At 39.1% G+C, this 12,721-nt stretch overlaps 1 protein-coding gene across 1 annotated transcript in view; it reads left to right on the plus strand.

The window, feature by feature from the left end:
* Window positions 1-10,502: 10,502 nt before the first annotated feature.
* The window catches only part of LOC101856653 (collagen alpha-1(XII) chain), a gene marked incomplete in the record, with an annotated part of 17,109 nt that continues 14,890 nt past the window's right edge, over window positions 10,503-12,721 (plus strand). The window contains 2 exon segments of the mRNA XM_005097917.3: window positions 10,503-10,611; window positions 12,307-12,328. Of these exon segments, the coding sequence (XP_005097974.2) occupies window positions 10,579-10,611; window positions 12,307-12,328 (55 nt within the window).

Consider the following 12,721-nt stretch of genomic DNA (forward strand, 5'->3'; position numbering starts at 1 on the left):
GGGCTGAGTGGCACCCCACAGGCAGGAGAAGTAGGCTTCCCATAATTAATTTATTCACCTTAAAATGAAGTTTTAACCCCCCCCCTCCACCTCATCGAGCCGTCGGGTGGCTCTTCAGGTTATTTCCCACATTTGATTCTGTTGCACGAAGCGCCGGTTGGAGCACAGTCTGGCTTGTCCATGCTATTTACCACAGATACGCATTCCCCTCCCTATTTCATTGTTTGTTTCTTTGTTTCTTTGTTTGCTTGCTTGTTTGTTTGTTTGTTTGTTTGTTTGTATGTTTGTTAGTTAGTTTGTTTGTTTCTCTTTCTTTCTTTCTTTCTTTCTTTTTTCTCAGTGTTCAAGTGAAATAGATTTTGGTACCGTTTACTTTCTCTCTTGTCCATTCAAAACACAACAACAATAGCCGTTTCTCTAGTATAAGTCAGCACCCCCTCCCCCCTTCACCCGGTTTGACTCTTTGCTCCCGCCCTTTCCCCACTCTTGCTCCCGCCGACCCCGACTCCACCCTTGCCCCCACCTCCTTAAACCTCTTATCACCACCGCCCCTCCCTACCCCGCCCTACCCTGGCCCACATTGCCGCAGTTCACATCAGTGAGAAGACCACTGGCACTGAGAAAGTGGATTTATAGGTAAGGTTAACTGTACTCGAGGACTACGTTCTTATCTAAAAATGTGTCTCTGAATTTTCTATTTATATACATGAAGAAAAAAAGATCGACCACAGACAGATAAAAGTAGTAAAGTGCCCCCCACCCCCCACCCCATACACATACACACATGTGGACAATCACGTGGCGTTGACTGTCAGATCAAATTCATCTAAATACTGTGATTGAACTGATAAAAATATAGGCCAGTATTATATACAGTTATTGCGTAACACTTCTGGCTTTTCTTTTCTTTTTGATTTCCAGGCTCCAGCACGTATGATCTAAGTAGCCTATGTTGCAAGTGCCATAAAACTCTTAAAACGAAACCTACATTCATGGTTCAAATTAATCAACAGTTCCCACATCTTTTTTTGCAGTTTAAACAGAAACATAGTTTAGTTGAACCTTAAAAAAAAAAGCGATTTGAAGAATTTACTTTTCCATGTCGGTACAAGGTACTTGGCTCTTTTGTACGAAGGTGTCATTCCCCCCCCCCCCCCCCCCCACCTTCTTTTTCCCCCCAAATTCACACAATGTAGATCACTTAACAATTTTTAGGAGGTAGGCTTCCTATCCTGCCTGTTAGGGCCAACCCGGGCTAAGAGGGATACAACATCCCAGAAAAAAACCCAAAGTGAGTACTCCTTGCTCGGGAAAGGAACCCGTGTCCCCTGCACGAGACAATGATTAAGCGCCTAACCGCTACACCACAATATACTCCGGACTCCTGATAGGCCGATAGGCCACGGACATGCGGATAACTTTAGAACGACAGATATACGCCACTGGCCGATATTCATAGTAACAACCATCTTGTTTGACATCCCTTTAATTCCCAACTCGAAGTCAGGTAGCCTACCCATTAGAGGTGGGTGGGCGAAAAAAAAAATCCGTGGCCGAACCGAGGCTCGAACCTGGACTTTCTGCTTTGGAGACAAGCGCATAACCACTCTGTCACCACGCCACTGTAGGCTGCAGGCTTTAAAAATACTGCAATTGTGCTTTGCGGTCGTGTTGCCACCGTGAACGACAACAAAGTAGGAATCCCTCAATGACGTCAGACAAGATGGTTGTTACTATAAATATCGGCCAATAGCGTACATCTGTCGTTCTAAAGTTATCCGTATGTTAGGCGCGGTGCTCATTGGCACCATCGGTTTGATTCGGTTCTGTTCGGTTCGGTTTTATCGGTTTTGTTGTTTTGGGGCCAGCCGGAGTCCTCCACGAAAAGACAACACTGACGAAACCGTTGGTGACCTTCAATAACAAACTCGTTTGTTTTCAAGCCCGTGCGCCGGGCAATCGGTTTGAGCAGTTGGTCTATTTACAGTGTGCATTGAAGCCGTCAAAAACCGAACCGAACTGAACCGATCCTCCAGTGGGCATCGGGTATGACACCGGAGGACCGAATTTCTAGTTTTAGAAACGACTGTTTGGGCCGTATTTAGAAATGTTTCCTCATTTTAGTATGACTGTAACACACCAAAGACATTTTGTATGTGTGAATGTGTGTGTGTGTGTGTGTGTGTGTGTGTGTGTGTGTGTGTGTGTGTGTGTGTGTGTGTGCGCGCGCGTATGTATGTATGTATGTATGTATGTATGTATGTATGTATGTATGTATGTATGTATGTATGTATGTATGTATGTATGTATGTATGTATGTATGTATGCATGTACGTACGTACGTACGTACGTACGTATGTATGTATGTATGTATGTATGTATGTATGTATGTATGTATGTATGTATGTATGTATGTATGTATGTATGTATGTATGTATGTATGTATGTACGATGTATGTATGTATGTACGATGTATGTATGTGTGTATAATATACCCAAATGTCATATGTGCCACTATTGAATGTGCAGCTGCCTCAGAACAAAAATGGTGACCTCATATCAGCAAATGACAATTTGTGTTCTTCAGTTTTCGAGAAGTCAGCCTGTCGTGTCAGAGCAACGCACCTTTCAACGTTCCCAAAGCATTGTTCAGTGGCAAGGGAAGTAAAGATACCGAGCGTATCTGTAATGGTCAAAGCACAGGCCGACCTGTAATCTCTGCTAAAACAAAAAACAAAAACAAACAAAAAACAAAACAAAACACACACACACACACACACACACACACACACACACACACACACACACACAAAACCCCCAAAACCCAAAACAAAGCAAACAAACAACAAAATCAAACAAACAAACAAACAAACAAACAAACAAACAAACAAACAAAAAAACGTTGGCAGAAAAAGAGTGACTCTTGAAGACAACATACCGACGTTGACAGGATACACCAGCCATTAGATCAACGTATTTTAAAGCAGAAATAGATGATAAAAACCTTACACGTTTTAAACGCTGCAAACACTGAGACGGAGAGAGTTGAGTCATTGGCTGAAATGTTTTGTCAATTTGTAGTGCAGAAAACTGAAAGTATGCCGACATTGTTAATCGCCTCCTGTGTTCAGGGATGATGCAGGATTTCATAAAAGTAGAAAGTCATAACTTTTGCATAAACTACGTTAATTATCCACTCGGAACAAGACTGACCAAACCTCAATGTCCTCAGTGCCATGAATATAGAAAATAAAAATGATATATGGACGCGTCTTTTTATGGAGAACACATAGACTGGCCAGGCTTATTTACTTAGACATGCTGGAAAAATGAAAATTCTCTCAACTAGAATTAGTTGGGTCAAAAACAATAGTTCCGTGACCGTGGGCTCCGGGAGTTCGTTTTTAACAGGTTTTACCATCTTCAAGGTCTGAGTAAGAAAATTAGCCCCCATGCCTCTTTTTAAAATATGGGCGTTACCCATGAGGCCTTGAAATCCAAGATGGCCGCCAAACGGCAAAAATCGATATTACTCATTGTCTTTTTCCAACACATATGAAGTGTGATACATTACTTATGAGGTTTTTTAGGTCAAGAAGTTCATTTTTAGTGTCATTTTTAGACTTTCGTAAAATGTAAGTGCAAAAAATCCAATATGGCTGCCATCGTCCGTAAGGAAAATGGGAAAAACATTGATATCACAAATAGTAACTTAAGGTTCACAAATTAAGGGTATTTAATGATCTAGGAGAATTCTTTTTTTGTATCATTTCATATTTTTAGTATTTAACAAGCTGTGTAAATCCAGTTTGGCTGCTCATCGAATGTATCAACACATACAGCACCCGCAGTATGGGAGCCTTGTCTATACTTTTTGTTTAGGTAAAAACCTGTGACCATTTTTTCATGACACTGTAGCTCAGGATTCACTGTGTAGATCTGATGTTGCAGCATTTTAGAACCGATGCAACCAGCAAAAAAAATCGCCGTTAGGGGATAATGTTCAGTTTAGACATTCAGAAGATAATCTTACATAGTTAGAAAGAACATTAATCTAAAGGTCAATAACCTGTTTAGTCTTTATCTTGATCAGTTTGATTTACAAGCTTGCTAAGTTCATTATTGCTAGTATGAATGAAGGCTGTGGTATTAAAGCTATCCAAAAGAGCCAGTTGTTGGGGTATCACAGGAAGACTAGGGCGAACTTGCCTGCATTGCCTGTTCTACAGTTGCAATCCATGCATGGATAGGGATGGCCTAACATGACTGAGCATAGCGGGTATCCCTTCAGCAATGACGCCAGAATAGCCCACAGATCTGTAAGCCGCTTGGAGTATTTGTGGTGACCATAATATGTGACAAACCTGATCGAATGCAGATGTTATATTGACTACATTGGCTACTCTTCAGCGTTTGTCAGATGGCATACATTAACATTTTAATCCAGCGAGTCTGACATCTCCAGTTGACACCTGAAACTTTTCCACGTCTGTGTCAGGCTGTTCGTACACTTGCTTGGCTAGTTCCTCTTTTCCAACATTCTCCCAAGCTGCATTGTAGCCACCGATACGAGTTCTTGGGTTGCATTGGAAACATTTAGGTTGTCCTTTACATTGAAAGATTTTTGCTTCCTATGCTGATGAATCTGTCATGGACAAGAGCTTCTCTCAACAAAAGAATACACCCAACACCATCACCCGTTATGTTTAACTAGGAAACCTTGGTATACAGTTCAGGCTGTAACCACGAAAGTCAGCCAACCCAGTTCCTTTAAAGAGTTTGAAAGAAGCGTATTCGTATGCCATTTAAAAAAATGAAACGCCCCCCCCCCCCCCAAAAAAAAAATAAATAAAATAAAAATAATAATGATAATCTAAAAAATGATATTGGAACGATATCCTTAAATAGAGTACGGTTTTCCTCTTTGATTTCGACAAGGATTTTGTCTGTTAAGCTTGAAGCTAACCATAAAGGCAAAAAGTATGGATTTTCTTGCACTGACCGCGAAATATTTTTATGACATCATGCAGAACACGCTTACTTGATAGCTCAAGGTATGTTGCATGAATATATAATTAACTTTTCTTGAGAGGAGGCTGAGAGCCTACTTGAGCCCCATCGTGTGAAGGAACTTGTTGTTCGTCTGTGGGAGATCTGTTGTCATCATTGTCTGCACACGATAAGGTCTGTACTGCACTCCGGAGTCCGTGGCATTGAGGAACTTCCGGATAAACTACTGGTTCACTGTTACTTCCAATTGGACATTTAGATCGTTTAATCTTCAACTTTGCAGTGAATAGGTTTTTCAATATTACTAGTATCTTGGTTGTCATAATTTATTTCACCGCTTCTTAAAACTGTAGGTCTAATGAGCCCAAGTCACATCACCTCATGATGCATCGGCTTTGAATAGAGCTAATCCTTATCAAAGATGACAATAGCAATTTGGCAATTTCTTGTTGAAAAGTAAAAGAAGTTTTCATATCCTGCAAATCCATACAGTCCAGGTGCTGGTATATGTATCGGCATCACTTTTGAGAAGAGTATCGGTCAAATTTCTGCTCCTTTTGACACCGTGCATGCTTATGCCCGTGTTAATGACTGTGCTCACCCTTTCTCCACGTAATAGTAAATCAGCATTAAAGCTAAACCATAAGTTGTTGGACTACGTTTTAAGATTAATGGGGCCCATTTCTTCACTTTCTTCAAGCTCTTATGTCAGGCAGCCACGTTACTGAGCCTCTTTCCTGTATCTGTTACACAATCGAGGCGCAACATTTTGGATCACCTACTGGTGGCTTACCCCAAGAGCTTGTATTGCTGACCTGATATAATCTTCCCTTCCTTTAATATCACTCATCCACTCATGTTTGTTCCTTTCCTTTTCGTACTTAAAGCCTATGGAATCTCTGCATTTCTTAGTACGTAACTCCGACCGATATTCCGATTTCATATCTCCAACTGCATATCCACAGTCAACGGCAATGTATATATAATCTTCAAGAACAGACTTCAATGAACGTTATTATTTGTCCTTTAATATATTTTGTTATGCCATCAAAATGTTTTTAAAAAAATCAAACAAATCTGAAAGATTTATTTTCTAAAGACGCATTGCCGAACTAGACGATCCACCACATTGGGATACGTGCTTGTTCCAACATGCATGGTGGTAGCTGATGTTTGCAAAAGAACCAGACAGGGTAGAAGTAGACAAGGAAACTTTTGGCAGTCCATCCTTCATGTCTGGATCTTCACCCCAGAAATGTCTTGCCGCCGTCTCTTGCGGTTTTAACTTCAAGGGTTTTTTAAGAGTGTGTGGGGGTTGTTTGTTTTTTTAAAGATTATATTGTCAAAGAATCCGAAGGTGCAGGAAATAGTTCCACGAGACATCTGTCCACTGAGTGGATTCATAGAGATCACACATTAATCAAGCCCTCACTACTTTCAGATTTTGCTTTCACAGTGTTTCACGGAGACTGGTTTTTGAGATGAGAGGGTTGTGTGCCTTTTTCAATACATGTGTTTTTAAGCAAACACTCACACCAGACAGACACATTGTTCTCGTATAAAAAAAGAAATTTTGGAGTAAAAAATAAGTGTTATACTGACATCATGTTCTTATTCTTTATGTTGCATTTATCTGAAAAGAAGAGAAATACCAATTTAGTAGCATGGTGGATTCAAATCAGTACCTTTGGAGCTAATATATTTGACCCATTATAAGTTAAAATACAAGTAGGGCATTCTTTACCATCCGCAGGCAAAATGGGACAAATATTCCTCTTTACCGTAAGCGATAAGGCTGCCACAATTAGAACCAATCACAAATCTACATCTATGAATGAGGGCAATAACAAAGATAGTAAATAACAAGATGGGCCACTCAGCCAAAAAAGTATCCGCAGGAAGTATGCTCTTTGCTTCAGATGGCGCTGCAGTCTGTTTTGAAGCTCTCTTTCGTTTTTCCAGAAGAAGAATAGGAATAGCACCTCCTTGCGTGCGCAGATCGACTGCTGTTCATCAGCAGTTCGGAAAATTTTTAATGACCTCTCGCCTTTCATTCTAAAGTCAAATTAAACGAAGAAAACAATCACCCTTTCCTCCAGAAGAGGCTTTTTGTCAGCGTAACCATTTTAAAAAAGCGTTCTTCCGAAATTTATCCCAAAACTTGCTGGTTTCACTTTGATTTTAAAAAACTCAAGTAGGGTAACTCTGTTCGCAAAGAGTGAGCTTTTGTGAAGAGGGCGCCACTAAATTTTGAGGACACTTTTTTAATTCGCTCAAAGAGAGAAGTGGCCCATCTTGTTATGTACTATCTTTGGCAATAAGTATGTTACTGTTGGAGACAGTATAGCTAGCGGTGCGTAGCTTAGTTTCAAAATGGTAAATTTGAATCAGTATTCTATTAAGAACAAGAATAAAAAAAAAATATTAGGGTATATAAATTAGCAACGCCAATTTAAAAAAAAATTAGTTACTGTTTAAAACTTGCTCTAACGGAGCACCCGATCTACGATCTTTCGGGAATGTTTTTACTTTCATTTTCAAGGAATGTCGAGTTAAAGGTTTGGTTACAACACATACAATGCCTTGATCACATTGCACCGAAATGCGACCGGAAAATCCCGCTGTGTTATAGACTAATTTTTTGCGGTTCCTTTATGAATTTGTTTTGTTTTACCTCTTTCTGTATGATAGATACTAGATCTACAGTAATGCATCCAACCTGTTTATGTGTATGCCATAAGAGACAAGGTGGGCAAATCCAGTTCAAACCGTTTCAAATAATAAATCAAAACTTAGGGTGATAATGTCGTGATTTTGGAATTGTGACAAACGCGATCGGAGACATTGACCCCAAACGAATGTAAACACAACAGTCCATTGCGGTGATTATGCTAGCCAGTTACCTGAACTATTTTTGCATGTTAAAACGGTATAAAGTTTACATGTAAATTATGTACAACGCCCACCCTTCTCAAAGAGGCATGGGAGCTAAATTCTCTTTTTAACTCCTAAAGTTTCCAAAAAGCCAAAGAACGCGACTTCCGCGCTCCACGGTCACGGAATGTTTGATTTTGCTTCAACTAAATAGGATTTAAGGATCTATATTTTTCAGCATCTAGAATCTAGATATTCCTCTTTTTCTTAACATGATCCTTTGTCGTCGTGCTGAGTTAGGAGGAAATGGAACCCTCTTTAGCTGACCTACTTATCAGCGAATCTCACGCTGAGCGACTACTTTTTTGTGCTGTGTATATACCAATTTTGACAGCAGATGTTATAAAGATGAAAAACTGGTTTACGGTTGTACAAAATGGCCGTGGAGAGTACAGAATCGTTGCGGCACAGGATTTTGAATAGATACCTCAAATTGTCAAAGAAAGGAAATGCCCCCCCCCCCAAATCCTTCCCCCCAAAAAGAAGAAAAAAGACCATATTAACAAAGACAGCAAGTACGTGCATTCCAGAATCAAAGGTGTAAGTGGGAAGAAATGATATTCAAATACAGGCTGCCTAAGATCAAAATAATGTGTTTTTAATGGACAAGGGGTATGCTAAGAGCATGATATGGTCAAAATACATAGAACAACTGTTTTACGCAGACAATGAAGGAGACAACTTTTAACTATGTTATAGAACAGGATAAAGGATAACTGACCACAAAAATCAAAATAAAAAAGGGCACACTGCCTTGAAAATGAAAATGAAACAAGGAAATACTGCAAGGTAGACACTTTTTCAATGGAAATTATTGCCTCATAACGAAAGCTCCTAGATTATATTGAAACAGTAGTGAGACCCTAGAAGATATGATTGAGTCAGTCTTTATAGATTTGCCTTAATCACCAAGTTTCACAGTGTATAAGTTGCAAAGAACAACGAATCCTTTTTCAAAATTTTTGCTGCGAGTACAATGGGAAGAATGAGAAAAAGTCTATGGCGTGAGATAAATAAAATACATTTTGGATTTGTTCCTGAAAGAGGAACTCAAAATTCTATACTCATTTATTATTATAATGGTAGGCCCAATAGGCGATGCATTGAAGCACAGAATGATAAAATTTTACACCTTATTGGTTATTCAAAGGCTCCTGAAAAAGTAAGACCTTATCAAGTATTTAAAATTTCGGAGAAGTGGGACGTAGAGGAAAATGATTTAAGAATTGTTAGAGATTTGTATTGGGAGCAGAATGCTGCTGTACAACTTTAGGGAGAGTACAACAACAACAACAACCCCCGAGTAAGTCAAGGCTGTGCTATGTCATCAGACCTCTTTAACATACAGTGAAACTATCCTTAAAAATATAGAAGAAATTCTTGTTCTCAAAGTGAATGGAGAAAAAATAAAAAACACCAGATATAATGGCAATGACTCCGTTTCAATTATAGATTTAGAAAAGAATCGTCCTCTGCTTCCTTATACTGTTGAGACGTAAAATGAATGTAATGGGTCATTTTTAATACCGAACGTGTGGTAAAAAACACTAGATCTAAATGCCATTCGTAATATCATAGGCTTAAATGAAAAGATTAAACGAGTAAAGCTGTAAGTTATATATTATATCATGATCATTAGATCTAGATTCGATGCTGAGTGTATCTCAAAACAGAGTAAATAACTATAAAAGATGAAGTTTATTTCTACAACTTGAGCCTCGTTCTGAAAAAAAGAGCCGTCTTAGTAACAACCAAAATGAGAATTTCCAAAGGCTCAAGCATGGTCAACCTTTCTATACAGTTGTGAATGATGGACCATTACTAAAGACAGTGGAAATGAACTATAACTAGAAGCAACAAAAATGCTATTTCTTTCAGTAGAAAAACGTGAACAATATTGCACGGGAGGAAGAGAAATCAAGTAAATCCCAAAGAAGCCCATGTGGGACGATCATTGATAAAAATAATGTGTGTAAATTGGTTAATATGTGTGTGCACGCACGAGTGTGGTTATTATGCATGTATGTATATATTTATGTATGTATGTTTGTGTGTATATATATATATATATATATATATATATATATATATATATATATATATATATATATATATATATATATCTGTGTGTGTGTGTGTGTGTGTGTGTGTGAGTGTGTGAACGACAAGTTGAATTTTTATCTGCTGGGTTCTGTAAAGACTCTGGTATCTATTAAGGGGTAACTTCCGCAAGGTCTATTTATTCCCCATGTAGTGCATAAAAAAGAAACCACACAGGAAACACGTGGATCGAAATCATAAAAACAAAACAATCCATTGTTGCGGAAAGTCCATGGTATGTGCCCGTCGAGACCCCCCCCCCCCCCCCCCCATCCACCAAAATATGACCTTCGAAGTGTACCTCTATTCATCTGATATAGCGGTATAGGCCATCTTACAAAATACGAAAACAAACGAGATAAAGCTCTCTGCGAATCGTTACTATCTACACCAGGCTGCATTTTTTAGGCGTTTCCTTTAAAAAATCAGCTTTAGACCGATAAGCACGCAAGTAGGTTTTCGATACACACAAAGCCCATTGTGTTCAGCATCTGTTCACTTCTAACGAGCTGAGTGGACGGAACTGGAAGCAAAATGATGAAGGCTGGCTTAGTTCTCTGTTTTCTGGTAAGTCTCCAATTATTATTCATTTCTCCTCTGGTAAAACTAAAGGAACATTGCGAATATTAGGTTAAAGGTTTGTAAAATGTTATTTTGACACTCCCTCCGTCACCCTCTTTCCTCTCCTCCTTAAAAAACTCCCCAGCGAAAACAAGAACATTATTTATTTTAAAAAGTAATGTTATAAGATTCTCTACAAAGCAGAAATATCTTATTTTAGTTAGTTTTTTAAAACCCGTGCAGTGTTGAAGCTATTCTTATTACTTTTGTTCAAAAGAGATAATGATATGTTCATCCAAACTAGATTTAAACAAGGCCATAATGTCCCTTTAATAAAGAGTGCATCTAACAAATTCTCAACAAACAAGGAGAAAAAATTGGCAGTTAGCCAGTTTAGGAGAAGACAAGCGATTATACTTTATATGTCTACACAGCAGTGTAGAAGTCAATCTGATTAATTTTGTTTAGAACAACACACAACTCAAAATGAAGAATTGTTCACCGCAAGACGATTAGCCGCTTTGATTAAAAAGGTGACCTTCGCTTTGCCTCACCAAATTTGACTTATGTGTTGCAGAATCAGATCTTTTGTTTAATCCCGGAATGCTTTGGGCCCTTCTTATGGACTTCCGGGTCAAATTAGGTGAAACAAAGCAGAGATCAATTTGAGAGTGCATTGGCGCTGCCATTTAATCGGCCCGACCCGACCCGATCTGACAATGCAGGCGTCGGTGGCCTAGTGGTTAGGCTCTCGGACTCGCAACCGTAAGGTTATGGGTTCGAATCCTGTCAGGGGTCCGACGTTGTGTCCTTGGGAAAGGCACTTTACACGAATTTTCCTCACTTCACCCAGGTGGGAATGAGTACCCGGCTATTGACAGCGAAAGATCTTGTCAGTTTGTTAGTGTTTGAGCGTTTAATCAGCTGCTTGCACTGTATGCTTCCCGGGAAGCTGAGAATGTTTCGGAGTGTTCTATGGTCTGCTGAGGTAATGATATAGTGTAAAGCGCATAGAGCCTGCTGTTGAGCGGGGATATGCGCTATATAAATGCTATTTATTATTATTATTATAAAATTAATTGACCTACTCTAGTGTTAATTGCTCGGAGTGCGTAAACATGCAAACATATTCAGGAGACTTTCAGTTTCAGTAGAGATTTGTTAGTACATGTGCCCCTTGGTTGGAGCAGATCGGATCAATTCGGGTTGATTAATGTACTTCCTGTGCACACTAAGAAAAGACATTTCCCTTGTTGTGTCAAATTTGACCCAAAAGTTAAAGAACTTTGACTGGGCATCCTGCTTATAGTAGATAGAAGTAGTATGAAAGCCAACAACAGCAATAACAACGATAGCAACAATAATAACAACTTAAAAAAAACCCCCAATAACAACTACAACAACATCATCCTCATCATTATTAACAACTACAACAACAGTATCATCACCATCAAAGACAGCAACAACGACCAGCAACAATAACAACAACAACAAAAACAATAACACTGACAACAACAACATCATCATCCTCAACGATCACAACACCAGAATCATCATCAACAACGACAGCAACAACGACATCAACTACAACGACATCATCATCTTCATCATCATCATCATCATCATCATCATCATCATCATCATCATCATCATCATCATCATCATCATCATCATCATCATCAATAATTTATGTTCTTGCAGGCTGCCCTCAGCGGAGCTCAAGGTAAGCTACTTGTTTTGTTGTTTCATTTTATTTTGCATTAAAAATATTCCTTTCGGGTCTCTCCAGAGTCTGGGCATTCTGTTACGATGTGTCTAATGGTAAAAGCTGTGTCGCATCCGACACAGAACGCTTGACCGTAAACCCATATTTTCAGAAAGAGGATGTCACGCGTGCTGCCTTATCTTTGCTGGCCAACAAAGTAACAACGATAACTGTGCCTGTTGTCCCACAAGTAGAACAAAAAACCTATTTTTTAGTGTGTGTGTGCGTGCGTGTGTGTGTGTGTGTATGTGTGTGTGTGTATGTGTGTGTGTATGTGTGTGTGTGTGTATGTGTGTGTGTGTGTGTGTGTGTGTTTATGTGTATGTGTGCGTGTGTGTGTATATAAACATA

Source organism: Aplysia californica, unplaced genomic scaffold (genome assembly GCF_000002075.1).
Source record: "Aplysia californica isolate F4 #8 unplaced genomic scaffold, AplCal3.0 scaffold00167, whole genome shotgun sequence".
NCBI classification, from domain to species: Eukaryota; Metazoa; Mollusca; class Gastropoda; order Aplysiida; family Aplysiidae; genus Aplysia; species Aplysia californica.